Source organism: Pochonia chlamydosporia, chromosome 1 (genome assembly GCF_001653235.2).
Source record: "Pochonia chlamydosporia 170 chromosome 1, whole genome shotgun sequence".
NCBI lineage: Eukaryota > Fungi > Ascomycota > Sordariomycetes > Hypocreales > Clavicipitaceae > Pochonia > Pochonia chlamydosporia.
This window is the reverse complement of record NC_035790.1, coordinates 2559271-2582460: the sequence shown is the minus strand read 5'-3', so window position 1 is coordinate 2582460 and position 23190 is coordinate 2559271. Positions and strand designations below refer to the sequence as shown.

The 23190-nt window shown below is 52.1% G+C and overlaps 9 protein-coding genes across 9 annotated transcripts; 6 read left to right on the top strand and 3 right to left on the bottom strand.

Moving 5' to 3' along the window:
• Nucleotides 1-1317: 1317 nt before the first annotated feature.
• Nucleotides 1318-2554, top strand: VFPPC_12846 (hypothetical protein; the record flags this gene model as incomplete). Its single annotated transcript, XM_018290623.1, has 2 exons — nt 1318-1676; nt 1738-2554. 2 exons carry the CDS (start codon nt 1318-1320, stop codon nt 2552-2554), a joined length of 1176 nt encoding a protein of 391 aa, XP_018148843.1.
• A 102-nt stretch (nt 2555-2656) lies between these two features.
• VFPPC_00647 (RNA-3'-phosphate cyclase family protein) lies at nt 2657-3871 on the bottom strand (the record flags this gene model as incomplete). The annotated part of the gene is made up of 1 exon (XM_018280625.1): nt 2657-3871. One exon carries the CDS (start codon nt 3869-3871, stop codon nt 2657-2659), a length of 1215 nt encoding a protein of 404 aa, XP_018148842.1.
• A 308-nt stretch (nt 3872-4179) lies between these two features.
• On the top strand, nt 4180-6648 carry VFPPC_12845 (pentatricopeptide repeat protein; the record flags this gene model as incomplete). Its single annotated transcript, XM_018290622.1, has 1 exon — nt 4180-6648. The coding sequence occupies one exon, from the start codon at nt 4180-4182 to the stop codon at nt 6646-6648; it is 2469 nt and encodes an 822-aa protein (XP_018148841.1).
• A 1496-nt stretch (nt 6649-8144) lies between these two features.
• On the bottom strand, nt 8145-10554 carry VFPPC_00645 (secreted dipeptidyl peptidase; the record flags this gene model as incomplete). The annotated part of the gene is made up of 6 exons (XM_018280623.1): nt 8145-8240; nt 8296-8412; nt 8466-8668; nt 8719-10076; nt 10133-10335; nt 10453-10554. 6 exons carry the CDS (start codon nt 10552-10554, stop codon nt 8145-8147), a joined length of 2079 nt encoding a protein of 692 aa, XP_018148839.1.
• A 1321-nt stretch (nt 10555-11875) lies between these two features.
• On the top strand, nt 11876-12223 carry VFPPC_17384 (hypothetical protein; the record flags this gene model as incomplete). Its single annotated transcript, XM_022429097.1, has 2 exons — nt 11876-11897; nt 11940-12223. 2 exons carry the CDS (start codon nt 11876-11878, stop codon nt 12221-12223), a joined length of 306 nt encoding a protein of 101 aa, XP_022285886.1.
• A 457-nt stretch (nt 12224-12680) lies between these two features.
• On the bottom strand, nt 12681-14150 carry VFPPC_00643 (PWI domain mRNA processing protein; the record flags this gene model as incomplete). The annotated part of the gene is made up of 5 exons (XM_018280621.1): nt 12681-13420; nt 13473-13590; nt 13660-13824; nt 13887-13977; nt 14047-14150. The coding sequence occupies 5 exons, from the start codon at nt 14148-14150 to the stop codon at nt 12681-12683; spliced, it is 1218 nt and encodes a 405-aa protein (XP_018148837.1).
• Nucleotides 14151-14929: 779 nt separating this feature from the next.
• Nucleotides 14930-15801, top strand: VFPPC_12844 (pdz/dhr/glgf; the record flags this gene model as incomplete). The annotated part of the gene is made up of 4 exons (XM_018290621.1): nt 14930-15082; nt 15144-15216; nt 15277-15614; nt 15673-15801. 4 exons carry the CDS (start codon nt 14930-14932, stop codon nt 15799-15801), a joined length of 693 nt encoding a protein of 230 aa, XP_018148836.1.
• Nucleotides 15802-16951: 1150 nt separating this feature from the next.
• On the top strand, nt 16952-18033 carry VFPPC_12843 (GTP-binding nuclear protein RAN/TC4; the record flags this gene model as incomplete). Its single annotated transcript, XM_018290620.1, has 5 exons — nt 16952-17014; nt 17200-17292; nt 17391-17544; nt 17607-17812; nt 17899-18033. 5 exons carry the CDS (start codon nt 16952-16954, stop codon nt 18031-18033), a joined length of 651 nt encoding a protein of 216 aa, XP_018148835.1.
• A 2841-nt stretch (nt 18034-20874) lies between these two features.
• Nucleotides 20875-22764, top strand: VFPPC_00642 (homeobox transcription factor; the record flags this gene model as incomplete). The annotated part of the gene is made up of 4 exons (XM_018280620.1): nt 20875-21035; nt 21110-21221; nt 21323-21789; nt 21855-22764. 4 exons carry the CDS (start codon nt 20875-20877, stop codon nt 22762-22764), a joined length of 1650 nt encoding a protein of 549 aa, XP_018148834.1.
• Nucleotides 22765-23190: the final 426 nt, after the last annotated feature.

Genomic DNA, 23190 nt, shown 5'->3' with positions numbered 1-23190 from the left:
CGTCTGCTCCATGCACATTTACCCGCCACGGGTAATACATGGGCACTATTACGCATGAAGCATCTCCCTATGCTTCATCATCGAATAGGGAACAAGATCGACGGTCCGAGGGGACCTGCATAACGCGCACTTCAAAACATAAGCCCGTGAGAACGTCGAAACATAAGCCGGCGAAGAACTACTCCAAGGCAGGGGGTTATGGAACGTCCTCCAGGTCCGAATTAGCATACACACAAGCATATGCTACTGTTGCCAAGCTTCCTGACGAACCAACTGGATGTAACCTAACAACAATGTTGGAGCAGTGACGGTTGCTTCCACACGTGGTTTTTGAGCCGTTCTTGACTGCTCCTAATCGAGGCCAAGAAAATATAAATAAGCCAGCTCCGTGGCCTTGGGTGAATAGGAATACTGGCATCCATCTTGAGCCATTCACATTCACACTGCTTCACTTGAAGATAACTTGTACGAATCTCTGAGAACCTTTGCGTCCTGTTACTGACAGCAACATCAACATGGTCTCTCTCACAAAGGTCGCCGCTGCCGCCTTCATGGTGTTCGCCACGGTGGAGGCCACAAAGTGCGCTTGCACTGGCGGATCTTCCAAGAGCCAAGAAGCTTGTGCCCGTTCCAAGCACAGATATAGCTACTCCTGTGGATTTGGAGGCTGCTGCGTCAATGACAGCGAGGTTGGAGGATTCATTCGGGCATGCCAGGCTATTGGCCAAAAGTTCCTGCAATGCAACGACTGCGCGACTTGTTGAGGAGGCTGGAGGGGGGTGGATGAGACGGCACCATATTGATGTAGGGAATTAAATCAAATTGATGTCTGATGGGTAAACTTGCTTCTTTTCTGAATAAGTTGTCTGGTGTGTTGTGCAACAATGTCTGGACTAATTCGACGGATGGATGTCGACGTCAACTAGTGCCTGGCCCCCGTAGCCAAAACTGAGCACGTGTTGCTCAACTGCCACAGTGCCGGATTTAGTATTGATCCTCCGACTCTGGTGCTTGCACAACCTCTCTGGACCCTGTAATAAGCCCAGTGCCGTTTGGTGTAAGCTCATGTCTGGTCTGGTCTGTTGGTACCGGACTGCCCAATCCACTTGCAGTCTTCAGCAACTCGACTCAACACAGGCAGCAATTCCAGACATCTCGGACCTCAAGCGCTCTATGCGCACACGAAGACGATTCGCCAGCCAGGACACTTTCAATCACCAACCTGCATTTGCGCCCTCATGACCGGCTCCATTTGAAATTGAGCTGCCTCCATGTAGAGCCTGCTCAGTCTCTACAGATGACGTACACGAGGCGACTATGAACCATGATTTTACGCCAAGCTCGCCAGCCCCAACCAACGCCAATGCATCATCGCGACAAGTAGACGACGAAACGATACCGATACCCACGACGGCTGATGCCGATACGGAACCAGGGGTCGCGGATGCGGAAGCCGATGTGGAAGCAGACGCAGACGCAGACGCAGACGCAGACGCAGACGATAATAATGACGGATCTCAATCCCGCTCACGATCTCGTTCGCGGCGCCGTCGTCGGAAAAAGAGCAAGAAGGATCGCAACCCGGGGCTCGTCAAGAAGCTGTCCTTTGTCACGCATCTTCTCAAGACGCTCGACTTGCTAGTCTTTGCCGAGCTGAGCGGCCTGTACTATATGGAGTCAGTCCATGGCCTTCCTATAGCCAAAAGACCAGTGACGTGCTAACATTAGATTCTTTAGGTGCTCCATGTTTCGATTTCTGCTTCGTGCCATCGGCCAATACATGTACCTTACCCCGAAAGACGAAGCGTTTCCCTTTCTCATGCCCGCCGGTAGGGTCCACGTCCTCCTAGTTGTCATCCCCAACTTCATCTGCGTCCTCCTTCATCTCTTCACCTCTCTGCCACAGGGACCCGACTTCCACCGTGGCTACCAACATGGCGGGCTTATAATTGATTTTGTCGGACAACGGCCCCCAACGTCTAGACTGTACTATTTGCTAGCCGATTTCGCCATTCTGGCTATTCAGTGCCTCATGTTGACGGTACATACACAGCGAGAGCAACTTCGCGTCACGTTGAAGACGTTTCGGCCCATATTACCGGACATTGCTGAGGAACTAGAGATTGCGTCGCGGAGAATGCAAGATTTGGACGCCGAGGAGCGGGGGGTGTCGATACATGGCACAGATCCGACGCTTGCTAATGCGACACAAACCGCCACTATAGACGAAGCTGGCGGCACGGAGATGCGCGAGCTGAATACGTCCACCGAGACGAGGGAGGCAAGTGAGCAAAGCGGCGAAGCGGATACATTGCTGCGGGAGAGCACGAGCGAGGACTCGTCGAGGGCGCAACTGGCGGATATAATGAATTCTGGTAATGCTGTGGTCGGCGATTATTACATTGTGCAATCAGTCTTGTCTGCTGCCGGTGATTTGGAGCGCTCGGCGGCACATTCGCTTCGTTCAATAAGCTACGGGGCGACCTTGGCTACGCTACAGGCTAGGAGGAGGGCGGTTATTGCTCAGTCTGCTGCCATACGACCAAATAGATAGACGTGTAACTTGATGTTGAAATATAGCAATTGTATTTTTCCCCTTGATGCATTCCCGCCGCTAACTCCCAAATTTCAGTGAACTTTTTGCGTTGTACATTGTTCAGGCAATCTTTCTTCCCACATTACCAACACCTGTACCTTTGACCGAAATAATGATATCACCAGATTCGTCATCATCCACATCTCTCAGACCCCAACTGCTCGCTCCAAATGTTTTCAAGTCTCTGGCCAGTGAGACTGTGTCTTCCGTTGCCAGGACCTCCTTTCCTATTCGTAAACGGCCAACATCTTCTGATCCCATTGCCATGAGTATGAGCATAGCGCTCGCTGATATTTGGCTGACGCAACCGCCTTGCGCAATCGTCTCCAACAATTGGTATGCACATCTCTTGCCAATGTCCTCTGGAACCATGCCTCCAGATGAGGGAACCACCACATCCGCCGAGTACAAGACGCCCACTGCGCTGGATTCAGCAACAAGACTCAAGCCGAAGCCAATTCCGAGCCGTCGTTTGCTCCCCGTCTTGTCGCCAATGGGCACCAGTGGCGCTTGATCGTATTGGGCCGCAATATGTATATCCGATACTAGAGGGTTGAGAATCTCTCGGGCGGAATGAATCATGCGTCCGTTATTCGAGGCGGACACACCTGTGCTGTATGCCACTCCGCGAATCCTCTTTATCCGTCCCGGGCTGCGATTCAGGTGCAGTGTCTTGGGTAGCCGTACTTGGCTTGCAAAGCGAAGCTCAACACACCCGCCGCCTCCCTTGCCGCCTGGCCCTGCGCATGACCGTTGCAGCACTCGCAGTTCGATTCGCACTGGTGGGATGCCAAAGAGCGCAAACAGTGGCAGGATGGCTGTTCGGAAGGTGTCGACAGAGACGTCACCAGTGTCGGTGGCAGATGTAATGACGCCGGATCCGGAGAAGCGCACATTCATGTGTGCTTTTGAGAAGGGGGCCAACAGGCATAGAGGGAGGAGGAAATATGTGATGCCGCGGGTGCACGTATCGGGTATCTTGTGCTCAATGACATCGCCGTCGGTGGCGCCTTGGCCGGCTATCACGCCAGTGATTAAGCCAGGGTGGTAGGTGATTGTTGTACCGGTGTATGATATTTGCATAGAGCTGCCATTGGTGATGGCTTCGAGGAGTCGGAGGAAGGAAATCTCGTGAGGTGCAAGACCTGGGTTCGTGGGCGATGTGCTTCGGATCTTGGATATGTGTACTGGGCGACCGGTCAAAGTGGAAAGGGTAAGGCGTTTGGTGAATGAGCGGTGGCCGGTGAACCGCAAGAATTCTGGTGAATTCGACATGGTGTGGTTCTTTCGTCCTTTTGCCTCTCCGACGCGGAATGTCTGTCTCTTTACCAAGACTTTCTCCAACGTTGTCGCATGTGGTGATGGTGGTGGTCAAAAATTAATTTTCTGCCATGGCGGGTACCCGCTGTAGGACCTTAGATGGCAGGCGGTGGGTCGCGTTTGACTGTGTCTGGCACTGATTTTGGCCTTATCGATAGCATCTCCAGCCAGTACAACTGCTTGAAGCTTTGACTCGCATCTGAATCTAGGGGCCTCGACAACTCCAGCTGTATCCTATCACCGGGCACTCGATCCTCCAAAGGATGCCCTGCAGGCCACTTCTATTCGACTTGCCGAGCCGGAATGGCCCGATATGTCGAACATGCCTGCTTGCCATCCGGCAAAAGGTGGTGCCTCCAAGGATAGCTGCGTACAGCTCACAGGCGACCTCAAAATCGAGGACAAATGAACGTTCTCGGAATACTGGCTCGATTTCCAGGCGGCCCAACAAGACGGAATTGAACCAATACCTCCAGGGCATCAAAGACTTGCAAGCAAATGCGAAAGGGGACCAAGACAATGGGGTTTTCTCCGTACGATTCTTCGAACAAGACGAGCACAGGCGAAACGAGCTGCCAGACAATGAGGCATTCAGTCATTCCGTTGGGAAACTGGACGGGTCTGAATTAAAGGAAGCTCTTCGAGATATTCAAGCCAGTTTGGGGTCAAGGGAAGAAATAGATGCATTTCAGGCTGTGCTACGCGAAGTCGGAGGCGACGTGGGGAATGTGGGATCTGCGAAGGATCTGGAAAAGATGATGGAAAGGATGGAAGCATATACCAAGTCAATCGACGCCGAAATCGAACATGCCGGCTCCAACTTGCCGAGGGAGATGTTGGACGAGCTGCAAAGAGACCTGGCAGATCTGCCGCTCTCAGATGAGGGTCTGCAACCCCGAATCGCACTGCCTCAGATTCCCGAAAAACAGTGGACGCCGAATCAGCGAAAGAAGATTAATAGGCTAAACGTGGTGCTGTCACGAGCCTTTCGAGAGTCTCGTCGCAGCTCTGGGCTCACCAAGAATAGCGTTTCCGCAGTGTACAAGGCCTACCACGCTGCGCGGCTCACCTTGGCTAGAGGCTGGGGTCACGTTCCCATCGAAGTTTGGGATTTGCTGTGGACTGTGCTTTCAGCAGACGAATCCATCAACATTCACCGCCTGGCGCATGTCTCCCTGCTGGCCAGAGACATGAGCGAAGCCAGAGTGACACTGAGCCCCTCCCAGCAGCTCGTCACAATTGAGGCCGTCTTCGTGGATGGCTGGGAGGCAAAGGCGATTGATAACTGGAAACGCTGCGTCAGTACTCTTGGCGACGAGAAGGCCGAAACCTTTAAGGACTACTGGGAGCTTGGAGTGCGCATATTTTGTCGGGTGGGCGACCTTGATCAAGCCGAGCGAGCGGCCAACAAACTGCTGCAACGACACATGGATCCACGCATCTTGATGCCCCTGGTTCGAACGCTGTCCGAACAGGCGACGACAGAGAGCCAGGAGCGGGCGTGGACTACATATCGAAAGATGCGAGACTTGCTGGGCAAGACCATGAAGCTGTCAGACTACGACCAAGTCATTTCTTACTTTTTGGCCACGAACCAGACAGAAAATGCCCTGTACGCATTTGTCGACATGATGAGTGACGGAGAGATTGACCTCAAGAAGCAAAAATACATGCCCTCAGTGGTGGCTAACAAATTCTTCTTGGGCAAATGGCTAAAGCGACTCATCGGTGCCGGTGATTTACACGGAGCCTTCAACGTCGTAGAGTTTATGCGCGAAAGGGGCGTGGCCGCGTCTCCCATTCACCTCAATGGCCTCATTGGCGCGTGGCAGAGATCAGGAGGTACGGAGGATTTGGAACGGGCAGACAAATTGGCCTGGGACATGATTGAGTCCCGAATCCGCTTTGTCAAGTCGAGGGCTGTCGGGTCGTCAGCAGAACCAGAATCCACAGTCTCCTGGCCACGAGCCACACTTGAAACCTTTTCCCTCATGGCAGAAAACTACCGTCTCCGAGAACTGCATACCCGCATGGAATCCCTGTGGGACGCCTTTCACGAGTCGGAAATCAGTCCAGATGCCTTCATGATGAACCAGCTGCTCGAATCTCACCTCCAAGCCGGTCAGCCCAAGGACGCACTCGACCTGTACCGTTCCCTCGTCACAGAACGCGGCATCTCTCCCGATCCATATACCTTTAGCGCCCTGTGGAAGACTCTGCCCGTCAACAGACTGCACACCATTGCCCCATCCTCTCTGCCTGCAGAAATCACAACCACGCGGCAACTCTTTTGCGAAACGGCCAGCTTTAGAGCCGTGTTTGAACCAGACGGCATAGATGGCCAGCTTGCGCGGAAAATTCTCCACACCTTTCGCCGTCTCAAAGATGATGCGGGATTCCTTGTGGCCCTGACAGCGTTGAAACAGGTTTTCAAGTTCTTGCCCCCAGAGACACTAGTCATGGAACTTTTGCTCGGAACGACAAAGATATCGTGGGAGAGCCCGTCGCAGCGAAAGCGTCTCATTTTCGCCAAGAGAACATTGGACAATGAGTTGTCGGCATGGGCAGATGGTGACATGGACAAGCTACAGGGGGATAGGCGGGGAGATGCTCTGTACAAGTATTTGCAGAGAAAATTTTGGTTGCAGGGTGCGGATGAGCAGCGGAGAGAAGGTTTAATGAATGCCGCGCGGGAAATGGGCGTGTACGATGTGCTGGCTAACAAGATGTGAGATGCAAGATGTAGAGTATAATGTATAGTAGACAGCGTGTATAACAGACTCTCTTCTGACCATGGACATCACAGCGAGTGAAAATCAAAGCGTAGAACGCAACTGTATAGTATATCGAAGCCATTTGACAACATCTCCACAAAGTAAAAAAGCGGTATTCTATGTCCCACCCCCATTCCAAACTCCGCGCTATGCATGAATAAAGTCCATCCACTAGAGACTGAGAACCAGCAGTTACAACTCACTAGCACGCTGGCTTGCGGTTCCCCCTTAGGTATCCAAGTCCCCGAACGGCAACACACTCCCCTTTCGGTCTCTTTGGCCGACGTCATTACGCCCATAAATCCCTAAGATAGATCCATATCATCATCGAGTCTACTCCCCACGGAACTCAACCCTGAACTCGGCGTCGGTGACCCTCGATCATGATTCGAATCACCATTTGTGTTGGCCGTGTCCGTAGAAAACGAGCTTCGTTGCAAGATCCATTCGTTTATACTGGTAACTGGCCCGCCTTCGACTTGGACTTCGGCCACCGTATCGAGGGGTTTGCCAATAACTGTCCCCGTGAATTTGCTGTCCTCGGCCGTTTTGGCGTGCTTCTTTTTCAGAGCTACAGACGTCAGTATCCGAAGAGTCATCATGGGCGGTAAACCATACCGTTCAAGTAATCAGTTGCGTCAATCTCCCCATCTCCAATGCCCATCTCCATCAACTCCGTCATCCGCTGGCCGGAGAACCACTCTATGAATTCATCCACGCCAGTCGTGTCCTCTGTGCCTAGCCACTCTTGCTCTGTGGCCGTCTTTTCTGGTAGTAATGCGCCCACTTCTTGGAGGGCAAGCCGCACGTCGACGATCGTGTAGTCACCCGCGTCGCCTTGGTTGTGTATGGCGTGTGCGGCTGTCTTTTCACACAGCGCGGCGAGGTACCGAGCTGCAATGTCTGTGAGGGAGTCGACGACGGAGGGTTTCGCAGAGTGATAGCCCGTCGATCGTAGAATCTGGAGAATAGCTGGCCGGAGCAGCGCGTGGAAGAAGGCTGCTTGTGTCGTCATTGTGAAAATGTGCAAACGAGAGCAAGCAGATGGTGAAGGTCGGGGTTGGTTTGGGCTTGTGAGCTTTGCGGTGCTGCTGCTCGTACCGACGGTGTCGCAATCGAGGACCTCATCGGCTATTTCGCAGTTTTGGAGCACAGCGCATGTTCGGTGGTTTCGCTACTGGGGATTTGAGTGCTGCTGCGGTTCGTGTGCTGTTGTGTGCTGTTGTGGGATTGGTGTCGCATGGACTTTGGAGGTGTGATTTGGCAGAAGAGTTCAAGCAGCTCAGGTTTCCAGTCTATACAGTGCTAACAGTGTGATATGCGTTGTTCGCACTTTGCCTTCCTAGCACACGAGGAACAAGTCACGCACTCAAACTTAATGTATTTATTTCATATTCATATATTCAATCTTTCCTAATGTCTCATGATTATGTTTCTTCACGTACACATGAGTCCTACGCAGAGCCCTTGCCAGCAATTCCACTATACTTGTTGATAAAGCCCAACACTTCCCTATGCCACACCAACGAGTTCTCAGGCTTGATTGTCCACTGAGGTCGGGTTAGTAAATCACACAAATCATATCAAGTACCAGATTCAACTCACGTGGTTCTCATCGGGGAACGATACAAGCTTGCTAGGAATATTTCGGGCCTGCAAAACGTTAAACATGGCCAGCCCTTCGGAAATCGGCAGCCTATAATCCAACTCGTTGTGCAACACCTATTACAGTCGGTCAGCCTGCGGTACACAATTTTGTCAGCAGCTTCACTTACCAGCATTGGAGTCTCCCAGTTCTGGCAATGCAGTGATGGGTCCCATTTGGCATAGGTCTCACGGTGCTCCCACAACGTGCCACCAAAATCGTGCTCGGGGAAGAAGAGCTCCTCGGTGGACCACTGGTTTTGGGTGGAAAAGACACCGTCGTGGCACACGAGAGCCTTGAACTTGCGCCCCAAGGGCTGGCCTTGGATCCAGTCTAGAGCGGCGGTTAGTTGGCATTCTCCTGCTCTATATGTCGGGACTTACTGATCATGTAGCCTCCATATGAAGCTCCAAGGGCCACGGATCGCGACGTATCAATGTACTCTACATTCTTCTCCAAGTGCTCAAAGCACAGCACAAGATCTTCGTAGGGGTTGCCGCCCCAGTTGCACTTAATGGCATCGGTGTGCTTCTGCCCATACCCAGTGCTGCCAGTTGGGTTGGGGGAGACGACAACGTAACCCTGCTCGGCAAAAATGGCTGGGTTCCACCGCGTGCTCCAATCATCCATCCAAGCACCTTGAGGGCCACCATGGATTAGGAAAGCCAAAGGATACTTCTTTGACGGGTCAAAGTCGGATGGTTTCGTCACAAGAGCGTGTACATCATACCCCAGGGAGCCACGATACCAAAGATCGTCGCGCATCGAGTTGTTGAGGCCAAAGGACTTGCCATTCTTGGAGCTCGAGGACAGCTCGGTAACTGAACCAGAGGTGGGGTCCAACACGGTGTAAAGGGAGCTCTCGATGCGAGACTTGGAGCTGATGAGCAACGAAGGGCCGTCTCCCAATAACTTGGCATCACTGACGCTACCGTCGTGGTGAAGTGGCGTGGGCAGATCTTTGGCATCGGCGGGAGACGACGGGAGCTTCCAGAGCACGACTCGTCCATGCTTTTCTGCGCCAACAAACAACTCCTTTTCGTCGTGGCTCCAGGTAATCCAGTCGGGCTTCAAGTCCCAACCACCCTCACCGTCGCTGGTCTTGTAAAACTCTTGAACATTGCTGAGGTCCGTCACGTCGGGAATGACCAGGAGCCTAGTCTTGTCAGCTTCGTACTGGATATTCTTCATGCGAGCAAAGGCAATCTTTTTGCCATCCTTGTTGAAGGTGGGTGTTATGCTGTAGCCGACCAGGTTGCCAGTCTTGACAATTTGCGGCGCAGACGGCTTCTCGATATACGACTTGATGGGCACATAGTAGAGATCAGTCTTGGTGTACCTCGCCGGGTTGATCTCTGGGTCCTTGGCGACAAAGCAGATGCCGTTTGCAGAAATGTCAAAATCGCCAGAGCCGCCAAAGGGAGGGACAGGAGACTTGAGGTCGGTGCCGGCCAAGAGGTTGGTCAAGCCAGGGCTTTCCAGGGCCCATTTGCCGTCCATCTTGGCCAATTGGCCGTACCATAGCGAATTTTCATTGGCGGTATTCCAGTTATCCCAGTGGCGAACGAAAAGCGAGGTGTAAATCTTGGCCGAGTCGTGTGACTTGTGGTCGGCAGGCGGCCAGTACAACTCTCCCTTGGGGGTGGTTAGTCCGGCGAAGCAAACAGCGACTTTCTCGCTTGACAGGACTTTGGTTTTGGGACTTGATATATTTCCCGCAAGATAGTGGACCATTTGGGGTCTGTACAAGACGAACGTTAGTTCACTCTGCCTAGAGATGGCCATTGGGCGACCTACTCGGAATCTTCTTGCACTCGCTGGGTCATAATCATGGTACAGCCATTGTCACCACCCTTGAGGTACAAAATCTCCTTTTCGCCAATCCATACGGGATCGCTGGCGCCAGAATCCTCAGACACGAGGTGAGAAGTGCCTTCTTTGATGTTGAGGACTCGAATCTGCGAAGACTTGGAGTGCGTCTCGAAGGAGTAGACGGAAACCTAGATTTGACCAATTCAGTCAGCCAAGCTGAGGACAGAGTCCAGCGATTCCATGAGGCCTCAAACACACTTGGAGGACGACAATTGCAAGAAAAAGAAGCACAGATGACAACATACGGTGTATAGCACGAGCTCACCGGTCGAGTTGGGAACACCAGTTGATCGGCGCGGGGCCGAGAGAAGCACCTCTGGGGTGAAGCGAGCAGCGTGGACGGTCATTCTGGGCAGCTGGTTCCTCGTCGATGGAGCATACCATGACACATGAAGGAGAGAGAGAAAAATAAAAAGGGCAAATCCTGGGTGTCACGACATTGAAATGTAGACTGTCTTGTCCATGGGGGATTCTCTTTACGTATGCGGCATCCACATGAGCAACCTCTATGGCCCAGTCTGGCTAAGCATTTGACAGCCCAAGGTGAGCAAAGTGAGCATTGGCCCCACGACTCCAAAGAGACCTTCCAAATTGATCAATTGATTGATACATGGACGTACCAAGCTCGTACTCTAGTCGCACTGCGTGGTACTCCAGACCTCCATGTCGAAAGTTTGGGCAGACCCCGCGTCTGGGATTCCCTGGAACCCCGCATCGACAAGCCATGTTTATGTTTGGTGAGGAGAAGAGACAGCATGTCCGAGATTGTAATATGGGCTTGGAGTGTAGATTGGTCAGTGGACAGTGGTCATTTGCCATTTGCCATTGCGTAGTGTCCGAGTTGAATTGTTCCTTGTTCAATGCCCACCGTTGCTTGCCGCCATCAGCCATCCAAATATGGAAGCTGATGCAGGTCCTCGGTCGGCCCTTGCAAGCGCCATCTCCACTGGCTACTGTACCCTGTTGACCTTCAACCAACATTGAAAGTACTTTACGTATTGAACGCCAATAGTCCGGAATTTATATCGCACACTCTTCTCCTCTGTTGTCAATACCACTGCCCATTATGTCGTCAATTGTCCATTTCCTAAATTGTGGTATCCTCCAATGTACACCATCTATTCTAGATAGCTTACCAACTCCAACGCCAATATCTCCCAAACCAAACCCAATACATGCTAACACTTCCCAAACTCCATAAACAAAAACATCTCCCAAATCCTTCACTTTCTCGAGGCCCCAAAATTCGTCCTCTTCTTATTCCCCCCATCGCCCTCACTATCCTCGACCTCCTTATCCGCCACCACAGCTGCCGCCTTCTTCTTCTTATTATTCTTCGTCCCTGTCGCCGACGACGGCGTCCCGTTATCCCTAAACGTAGCAGATATAGGTGTCGGAGCGTGCGACGCCGGCGTCGACCCGGGCGTCGAATCCTAACACACCCCCATCATTAGCAACAGTGTCCCCACTGACAAGGCCTGCCGTAAACCTACCCCGTTGTTCGGTCTGTACGAAATAGACGATTTGGAAAAGACGCGGTTTTGATCCGCTGGTCCAGCTTTACGTCTTTGTGCGGCCGCTCCGCTCGTCCCCTTCATGTAGTTGTCGAAGCCGGTGATGATGTTTCCGCTCGGTGTGCTTTCGAGATAGGCTGCCTCTTTGGAGACGATGTTGTCTTCGACTTGGTTCTGCGGTTTCCGTCAGTGATTTTCATGCCTGGTGCTTTGTAGAGGCGTTAGGAGGACATACCAGACGCTTGTCGAGGATTCTTCGCTTCTCGATGAGCTCGCGCACTCGGGCTTGGGACTTTTTGTATTCGGCCAGGGTGGGCAGAGGCCCTTGGCCGGCCTGTTTGTTGTCCGCCATATGTGGCGCGTTGGGTTGTGTGGGTGTGAAATCGTACGAATAGATCGATTGAGTGGTGTAGATGCAATGCGAGTGGTGTTTTTGATGCGAAAATTGCACGGAGAGGATTGTTGCGATGGGCTTGTAGTTGAGGTGTATGGTATGAGGTAGCCCACCTTGAATCTTGAAAACGCGACATTGGTGGAGACTACGATAGCCTGGTCAGGCTGACCCGCCGGCTCTTGCTGTGGCCTGTGAAAGTGCAATCAGCGATCACTTTAAACATAACACGACAGATGTATTCCATAGACGATGAAAGTGTCAATTGAATAGTTTTTTTATGTTCTATTACTTCTATCGTAGCCCGTATCGCTTAATTTCTGATGTAAGAAATGGCATGGTCGCCTGCATCTTCCAACATCGAAGGCCGCCACCGAATATACCAAGTCATCTGGTTCTGGCTGAGAAACTATTTTGGCATCAAATATGGCTGAGCGTATTCAAGGTCAGCGTAAGCAAAATGCCCTAAAAATTCTGGCTCCAATTAGATACCAGACGTCGTCCACCCGCTTCATTCGGTTCGCTGTGCCGCGCTTCGTTGACAGAAGCCTTCAGGCAACATGTGAGCCTACCTTACCGGCCAACAGACGAATGATGTCTTTCCCGCATGCCTCGCTCGAGTCTGATCATGACGAGCGCCGCTCATTTTCCGAATCGTCTGCTGGTTTCCCACGTCTTGAGGTTGAAGAAGCAGATGAGCTATTTCGTCGTCGACCCGTATCCCGTTCTTTGCCGCGGCCACTTCTTCCCCGGTCCCTGTCTGCATCCCTCCGGTGACCGTCTGACTCTTCGCTGTCATTGCTGTGCCTACGCCTATGGCGCCTTCTTGCCGGAGAGCTTCTGTCACGACTGCGAGACCGGGACCGACTGCTTGATCCAGATGATGGTGATTTGCGCCTCCGCCTTGGTGGTGATCTGCTTCGTGATTCTGATTCCCCCCTCCTTCGCTTTGGTGCGGGCGAGCTTCGACCCGATGACACGGAGCGGGATTCACGGGTAGAACTGGAACGACGTCGGCCGTGTTTGGGGCGGTATGCATCTCCTCTTGGCGACCTTGATCGCTTCCGACCTCCGCGATGTCTTGGCGGCGAGGTTCTCCGGCGTGGAGGCGTTCTCGACCCATTGCTACTGGCTGATGCACTCCTATCACGCGATCTCGAACGTGACGATTCATCTGGCGAGGGTGAATGTGGTCGACGGCGTCGACTGTCTTGCTCCCTCCCGCGTCCCTGCCGCTCATTCGGGATATACCTGTCGCGGTCACGACCATATTGATCTCGTGAGCCGCGGCTTTGGGGCTCCGATCTTCTGTTGCGATTATCAAAGTTTTGGTTTCCGCGTCGGCCCTGCCACGTATCACTTCGATTGTTCTGCCTGTCCCGTCGGTCTCTCTCCTTCATGTCTGAAACTTGGCGGTCCCTGCGATCGAAATCATCGCGACGTCTGCGAGCGTCATCCGCTGCTTTATCGGCGTCTCTCTAAAAGCAAAGTCGGTTAGCAGCTGACAGCCTCTGGAAAAGTTTGACTGTCGTAGTCTCTGTCCGCACCTTCTCCTGCATCAGTTCCAGCTTTTTCGCCTCGAGAAGCTCCTTGGGCACACCCTGAGGGCTACTTTGAGCGCTCAGCAGTAGCTTCCATAAGTCTTTGCAAAAAGGTGCCGTATCTTTGTCCAGAAAACCGGTAAGTTGAATCTGGAGAGACTTGATGTCGGGCTGCAAAATGGAAAGTCAGACAAGATTACTTGTAGCACCGGCCATCCATTGTCCACACTCACATAGCGTGTTCCCTCGATGAGACCAAAGCAGAGCTCAATGACAACATCGTCTTCGTTTCCCAGGATATCGGAAATTTTGTTCGCAATCCACCTTGTCAAACATGGGGGGTTAGCCGTGTCGCGACTTACGATCTGGAGCTTTGAGGGCTTGGGAGCTTACTTCTTCATGACTTGCAGGTTGACCTTTTGCATGTCGACCTTTTGATTGAACTCAGCGGGGAATTTGGTCGACTTTAAAAGTCGCGCGTCCACCTTTGACGCCATGGTGCAAGGTATCGCGCTGCCAATTGCGCGATGATGGGAGGACCTGACGATCGAAAAAAGAATCCAACCTCTGAAAAGTGACGTCTGTCTGTCTGGCTGTTGTCGGTAGTGGAAGTTCTAGTGATTGTGCACGGACCAGGGTGGGCCTGGTCAACAGCCACCGGACCGGACCAGACCTCACTTCCAAGTTCCAAGGTCACATGCAACTGGTTTTCAGCAGTGTACTCTCTCCCAAACCACATATACAGCAGGACAAAGGATTTCACTTGTACCAAATTAATTAAATCAGCACAATAATGTGACAGATCAAATTAGTCAGTGAATCAAATATTTCACATTCCATGGATATGCATTGATATGTGGTGCATACAGGGCTGTGCAAATGGACTTGCTCCTGACGGTATAGTTGGAAGCATGAAGCTATAGACCAGTCAGGTCATTGTTGCAGGCAGTTCGGGCTATGGCAGCTTCTGTGCAACCAACTCCAGGCACCAACAATACGTCAAGGTCTGGTGGACCTCAACTGACAGTGGCCGTCAGAGTCCCACCAGACCAGACAGCTGCCCTCGAACTTCAAATTCTCCCGCCTTGAAGCTACTGACGCGGTACTGGAGTAACTGGCAGCTAAAGACCCCGCAACATCAACCCTATTGTCCAACAATCTTGCAACATTTGAACGTTGAACGTTTGAAGCGTCGCAGCTCTCTAAGCGAGGCATCGCAAACTGCATTACAGCTGCATCATCGGCATTTGCTTCATCAACTTTGGCATTCCCAATCATGGACACCCTGCACGCACCCACCGTTCCCTCTGGGCCGACCAGTAACGGGCTCATCAATGGCAACGCGGCCCATCTAAGCTTTGGTGAGCTCCAACGCAAAAAGCAAGACTTGGAAGAAGAACTCAAGGCTCTTGGTGGTGTTCTCGATTCAGTAAAACTGTCCCCAATTATACACCTTGGCGAAACATTGCCGAATACTAACGGACCAAAAGCACGGCGTAAACATGGACACACCACTGCTCACACGAGATGGCTTTCCTCGTTCTGATATCGACGTTGCACAGAGTGAGCTAGCAGCCCTCGGCTTCATCTTGTTCTTCCAGGAGCACGGCTGACGATGAGCAGTTCGCACTACCAGAGCGCGGATTATCCGGCTCAAAAACGACTACAAGGATCTCATGAAGCATATTGAAAAGCACCTGCACGAGCATTTCGCAAGTCTAGATGAAGGCGCAGAAAACGTTGTGCCGGCCGCCGGCAGTGCTGTTCCTCCTGTTCTTCCGGACTCGCAAGCCGATGCCCTGGATGAGCCATTTGCAAGGGTCAACACCGTTGCCGCTGGCAGTCCTGCAGATCGTGCCGGCTTGAAGGAGGGTGACGAGATTCGCAACTTTGGCTACGTAAACAAGTCCAACCACGATAATCTTAAGCGAGTAGGGGAGTGTGTTCAGGGAAACGAAGGGGTACGTTGTTCCACACTCGTCACTCCTTGCACTGCACAGCAACTCTAACATGTTGTAGCAAAATGTTTTCATCAAGGTGTCTAGGGCCTCTGGAGTGGCTCAACGGCAGGAATTGCGCCTGACTCTGACGCCTACCCGAAACTGGGGCGGCCGTGGCATGCTCGGGTGTCACATTCTCCCGTTATAATGACTAACATGATACGGTGTACAGTCTACTGCACGCGATTACAAATATTGGCTGTTGTTTGCCAAAAAAAGCACAGACACGCGAGCGTCGATGGATGGACGCACATCAAATGATGATAATGGGCATGGCATCTCAGGATTGGTGAGTTAGGCACCCATCACACCTCGACACTGGCGCAGGCAACATCAGGTCGCTTTGTCATCAATCGTCAAACAGAGGTCGTGTTGGGCATTGAACAGCAGCGCCTGAAGGGCGGTTGTTTGTCATGTACGGGGCATTTGGAACGCTTCGGTGCAAGGCCAAGGATGAGATATGCCAGCACGCTTCGTACTGGGTGGATTTAGGCATCGCGTGAGGTGGCGGGGGGTTGGTGCCTTGTGCAGAAAGAGCTTGCAGCTGGGCAGCAAAGCAAGGTGGCCCTTATCTAAGCAAGGCTACTCCGTACATATATGCCTGAAAGGTGCCAGGCATTCCTCTGTTGAGATATGCCCAGCTACTTGAGTGCCTATAAATGCATTGCCAGCGACACCACTCGCTAGCAGGAGTATTGACCCAGCGTCCATAGTTTTCCCAGCCACAATACCGTACGTAGTAAAGTAGTGCCAAGCAGATCAAGACCAAAACTTGCTGCGAGCCAGACCTTCTGCACCGTGTGTGGTGGTGGGTGTTGCCAGTCTCAATTGCGTCCAGATATTTCGAGCGGTGACCTCATCCCAAGTTGTGGGAAATCGCGGCACCTGATTGGAAGACGCATGCACTGATATCACGTGCATGAACCCGCCCGCCCGCGAGATTGAATTTTTCGCTCTGGTCTGCCCTGGTCCAACAGATTACCCGCCGCCTTTCAAAACATCTTAGCTGACCGACCTTGTGCAAGTTTGTCTCCCAGCACAACCCACGTCAGTGAGACCTCACCAAAAAAAAGGTATTGCCAGACTCTCTCCGCCTCCCTCACACTGCGCAGCTGTCCGTCTTGAAAACTTCGAATTGCACTCTTGCCGACTCGATTTCAACCTTTATTCCCCCTTTTTTTTTTCGCCCGTCCAAATATCGCTCCCGCTATCGTTCCAACAGTAGGCTAACGCCACCCCTTGTAGCACCCCGCTTGTTTACATCAGTTTTTCATCGGGACGAACTTCACATCGCAAAGATGGCTGAGCAGCAGACTCCCACTTTCAAGCTCGTGCTTGTCGGTGACGGTGGTACCGGAAAGGTTCGTCGAAGAGATTGATTGTTTGGCAATGGTCGCCTTTGGAATCGCTTTGGGTTCTGGGACGGACTGGTGGATATCCAATGGGTTATCTACCCCGCCTAGCCGCGATGCAAAAAAAACCACGACCGCCATTTCGATCACGGTTACGTTTACGTCTTTGTACTAACTTGTGGCTTTTCTCATAGACCACCTTTGTCAAGCGTCACTTGACTGGTGAATTCGAGAAGAAGTATATTGCTACCCTCGGTGTCGACGTTCACCCTCTTGGCTTCACCACCGTGAGTGACGATATTCCCCGCCCTTTCGCCCAGGGCACTGGGAGCAACCCATCCATCACCCGAGCTTGACGAACAGCCGCGCTAATTATCATTGTTAGAACTTTGGTCCCATCCAGTTCGATGTCTGGGATACCGCCGGTCAGGAGAAGTTCGGTGGTCTCCGTGATGGATACTACATTAACGGACAGTGCGGTATCATCATGTTCGATGTCACCTCTCGTATCACCTACAAGAACGTTCCCAACTGGCACCGTATGCTTTGCCCCGAAACAAGCTCTCTGCTCAAGACCCAGCCATTTCTAACAGCCCACTAGGTGACCTCGTCCGTGTCTGCGAGAACATCCCCATCGTCCTCTGCGGTAACAAGGTCGACGTGAAGGAGCGCAAGGTCAAGGCCAAGACCATCACCTTCCACCGCAAGAAGAACCTCCAGTACTACGATATCTCTGCCAAGTCCAACTACAACTTCGAGAAGCCCTTCCTCTGGTTGGCCCGCAAGCTCGTTGGCAACCCCCAGCTGGTGCGACAAAACTCCCCCTTCTTTGACTATAGACTATCACTATATCATGGTAGCATCGAGTGACTAACCACATTTTTGTCGCACAGGAGTTTGTTGCCGCTCCCGCTCTGGCTCCCCCCACTGCCCAGGTCGACGAGGCTCTCATGGAGGAATACCGCAAGGAGATGGAGACTGCCGCCGCTCAGCCCCTGCCCGGTGAGCTTTCTGACGATGACTTGTAAATGCATTGGCCGTCTACAGGGTAATTACCAATGTCGGAGGGGAAATTACGATATGGCCCAGCTTGGAATCGGCCGTCTTCGTCTATTGAGGGTGGTCCATGTGCGGTGCGGCCGGGATGACCATTTATGATACAGGGACAGGAATTATTAAGTTTTAAAGAGCGTGATTGGAGAGGGCGAACCCATGCCCATTATACCTCGGTTGGGGTAACATCGCGGCATCGCTGCAAAAAATAGCAGCAAACACTTTAGTTAGACTACATTAAAATAACTCTTGCCAAGTTGAGATGCTGAGGCAGTTTGAATTTTGCACGCATGGAACGGTGATGCCACGGAGTTGGGCTCGTCGTTGGCCGTGACGCACAGTGACGTAGACACCTCCTCCGTGTGAGAACAGACTGTGCTATTGGATATCCGGTCAACAGTGGCAATGGTTCGTCCACATAGGTATTGGTCGTTAATTGAACTTCCTGACTCCAACAACCTGCGTCGCCATGGGCAGGCAGGTTGGCAGCATCAAAACCGGCCTACCCTTACCCCGTACGGGAGTCCCCGACAACAAATTTAACTGTTTGGTACATCTATTGCTTTCAGTCCATCTCTTTTATCTTGCCTGGACTTTTAATTTACGCTTGTCTCGGTGATATGTTCCGACAACTACGCCTTGCATTTGTTGTTCCTGTAGTGGCGGTGAACTGGAGATGCTGTGATGTTCGAATTGATGGAAGTCTGCAGCCCAAAGACAAAACAAACCACCCATACAGAGACTAACATGGTCAGCCTCAATCACTGGTCCAAAACATGACGCAAATAAGCACCGCAGTTTTAATTGCAAGACAAAGATGTGAGACAGAAGATTAAAGTAATTAATTTCGGCGCCATTCGTGAGCCGTGGAAGCATGATGTCGCTAGATGGTCTTACTGGCTCCATCAGCGAAAGCATTCCATGTTTTTGATTTCGTCGCTGAACAGCAAGAGGCATGGTCAATCTAGAAGAGAGGACTGGCTTGCAGTTAAATCACACGAGCGTTAAAGCCAATGGCCAGACATGGAGACAAATTGTGCCTGATGCCCGAGTTCGGCTGCGGACGTTGGACATGCCCTCGTGACCTCGCTGCATACTGTTTGTGCTCACGCCAAATGATACATGGATAATGGGATCGTGACAAGAAAGCCAGCCCGAAAAAAAAAATAGTCAATTACGATGCTCGATAAATCAAGAGGTCGGTTGAGGTCCCTGCACATGCAGCAGACAGGGGCATGGATGGGCGTGCGAATAACGTCTTTGGTTCAATGTTCCCGCGTCTGTTCGCGTTCGGCGGGGTCCAAAGATCGGTGAAGGGGATTGAGATTGAACACATTGGGGTTAGAAGGCGGATGGTTCATTCTCACGATGCAGGGTTGGGTGGGAATCAAAACATTGAGGCGTGGCAATTGAGTGAGAGTCTAGGAGGGAAGATGACGACGGATTCAGAATTTGTTTGAATCAAAACAGCCCTACGGCAAGGGAAGTCAAAGTATTTTACGATTAAAGCACGTAGCGAAATGATAGAGCCGGAATAGACGAGGTATTTTGGTAGTTAGAGACGAACCGTACACGGTGAATGCATTGACATGATAGTAGCAAAGCAACAGAACGACGCACAGATTCAAAAGCACCAGGGATCTAAAGTTGTTTTGTTATTTGATGTGTCTGGTGCCCAAAAAACGCGTGGACAAAGAAGCGGGTAAATAAGAGTTGCAAAAAGAGCGCATCCTTGTCACCACGCCCCCTTGCCGAGAACAAGAAAAAAAAATAGTGGACGAACCCAGCCATAAGTACGGAGTAAATTGATTTGGGTTCTCTTCGCGGGGGGCGTGGCAACGAACAGCCACTTTATTTATTTCTTGCTTTCCAATTCAATGGGTCGCTTTTAAAAGAGAGGTATTTGTGTGACTTGACTGTTGTGTTTTTGGATGGGTGCCATTTGGGTGGTGAAATCAGTTGCTGCACGTGCAACGCGTGTTGACATGTTTCCTGTTTGGGACGGAGGTACGCCAGGCGCGCGACGTGATTTGCCGTTTCATGGGGCAGACATATTTTGTGTGCGTATGAGAAGTGGGAGAATGGTCTGGTACCAGATGTACGGAGTACGTGCACAGGTACTTGCAGGTGGGAGAGACAGCAGGCGCCGTGGGAACACAGGGCGACTGGGAATAGATGTGAGATTTAATTGCATGCACAGATGCTGCATGTTGTACAATAATGGGCTGCTGGTTTATGCAGGTTAAAGGTAGGAGGTCAAAGGCAGCAACCAAAAGGTTGGAGTCGATGTCTAAAGTATCGTATTCATGTTGTAACTTGAATGTACACCCCCTGGTTCCGGTTGAGTGTGCGCAAGTGGGTTTCGTCTCGGGCAGCACAGCACGAGACATGGACTGGATAGAGGAACCTTGGGCGGTGCGGCAGGAGCAGTGCACCAGACTGCATCATTCCTTGTCCATTCCCATGTCAATTCAACTTGACCAGACTGGTCCATCCATTTACTCCACGTCCACGTCCCACGTACATACATACACGCTTACACGCTTCCAGTGCCTCTGCCTCTGCCTCTGCCTCTCATAAACCTTACCTTGGCCCTTCTACCCCCATTCCCTTTGCTTTTCAATTCTCTTGGGCTTTTTGTATTTCTTCTTCTTCCCCTGTCCCTTTCGAGCTGGATATAGTTATACCCCCGACAAAACAGGAGCCCAGCCCAGTAATGCATTACGACATTTGAAACGCCATCGTCAACGAGCCACCACCACCATCCGTACATACCGCCTCTCCCCGCCGCCGTCGTCAAAACAACTCGCACCCAAATGTCGACAAAGCCTTCTGCCTCGCCCGAGCAGCAAACAGCCAGCTCATCACCCAGTCGACATGATTCTACAATGTCAAGTGTGTTGAGCGCGGGGGACGAATCGTACGCTCAAGGCGTCGAGGTGGAGAAACATCCCAAAGGCAAGAGGAAGAGGACCGCGTATGTTTTGATTTTTCCCATACAATTCTCAACGCCGTCTATGACGGGGCTAACAAGGCCAATTGAACTTGCAGTGCCAAGGACAAAATGGTTTTGGAAGAAGCCTACAGAAATAACCCCAAACCAGATAAGCAGGCGCGTCAAGACATTGTAGACCGCGTCTCGCTAAATGAGAAGGAAGTCCAGGTATGTTCTAGCCACAAAGTAATATGGCAATCCTTATTATTATTATCTTTGCAACAACGCGTAAACAACCACCCTTCAAACATGACAAACTGACCTCGTAGATTTGGTTCCAAAACCGCCGGCAAAACGACCGAAGGAAATCGCGTCCCCTCTCCCCGGAGGAACTCGCGGCCCTCCGCTTCGGAGGCATGCATCACGTACCATCTTCGGACCCCATGGCCGCTCGTATCGACTCCGAGAGAAGCTTCCCGTCTTCGGATCCGGCTTCTTCACGGTCTGCCGACCACCGGCCCGTGTCACCGGCATTTACAACACAGACCAGACCCGAGCTCACGAGGTCGTACTCCGAAGCAGCCATTGCCACGCCCCGGCCTGGTGGTACAGGCCATGATGATGATGCTTCACCACCGCAGAGCCAAGAGGTCCCGTCTTCACAGAGGAGCCAGGACTCGGAGCCTATGAACCATTCGTTTTCAAGCTCGGTTGGGTATCTTGCTAACCGCTGGAACTTGGGGAGCTCATTTTCCACGCCTTCGACCTTGGGGCGTGGTGCGGACGATTCTCCAAGGTATGTGCATGCCCTCTGACTTTGACGCCGTGTTGAACCGTATAGACTAACACTGACATTACCAGGTTGGAATCATTCCCGTCCGCCTCGTCAGACAAGACGCACAGCCAAAACAAATCCCAGTCCCATGTGCGACTGTCTCTCTCACTAGAAGGCAAGGCTGAGCTCATTTCCAACCAAGCATCCTCTCCCACACGACCTACACCACCCACGACGCCGTCGTCAGGACCCCAGCCACGCCAAAGAACTGGTCTATCAAGAAGTCAATCCGCCCTACCGAGCATCACCCTGCCGCCCATCTCGGCTCTAACAAACTCCCTACCTCCCCGTCTCGCCCGCGGACGCTCCCGGGACGTCCAAGCGTGGGAATCGTGCGCCGACTCTGAGAGGAGAGACGAATTGACCGCCCAGGCGGAAAACGAGTCCAACGGCTCTGCCATTGCCGCCATCAGCCTCCTCCGCTCATCCAGCGCCATCTTACAACCCAGCTCGACTAAGCGCAACGCGTCTGTATCCCGCGCCCCGCAGCGTCAAGCGAAAAAGGCAAAGCTCACCCGGACAGGCTCTACCTTTGCGCGCCTTGAGTCCAATGACCAGGACGCTGAGAAGCGAGACGCTGGCAAGGTCAAGGTTTCGATGCTGGTGTCCCCCACCGACTCCGACAAGGAAAACTGGTCTCCCGATGAAGATCACCACCGCCGTCGTCCTCTTCCCGCGTCGGCAGTCAAGACACAGAACCCCCGCCGTCTAGGCCGCGTCTTACAAGACCACCGCGGTCCAGCCATGCTGTCTAATCGTTCTCAAACTGCACCATCCCCACTGGGATCCAAGTCCATTGAAATTTACGAGGACGGGCGACGATCTCGAGAGGACGATGTTGAAAAGTTTATGCGCGGGGATGTAAGTCCTAGTAAAAAACCGGACATGGACTGCGTGGCCGGTCTCTTGTCTTTGAGCCAAGGCGCCTGGAGATGAAATTTCCACTCATGGTAATGACAAAATGTGCAACTACTGTATATCAGACCGGGGTTACATGAGCACAGGTGTTGATGAATCATTTACTTTCTGATTTTGACTCTTTCTTTGCTCGGTATGGATGGTGGAGTTATATTTGTTTTTTTTCTACCTCTTCCTCTTCGTTTTCATGTTGAATGAGCTGCTTGGGTTTACGTTTTCGCTGGAGGGATCTTTCTCTTTGGACATGTTGGGTCATACTGCGTTTTGATGTATGGACTAGGACTAGGGGGCTAGTATGGCGGGATGGCGAACTTTATCTTTCGGCGCAAGGGAGGTGGGGGTGTGTGGCATGGCATGGCATGGCATGGTAGGCATGGACTGGACGGTACAAATGTCAATCACATTTGCTTGTTGCTGCGCCCTGACTGTACTGTACTCGGTCTT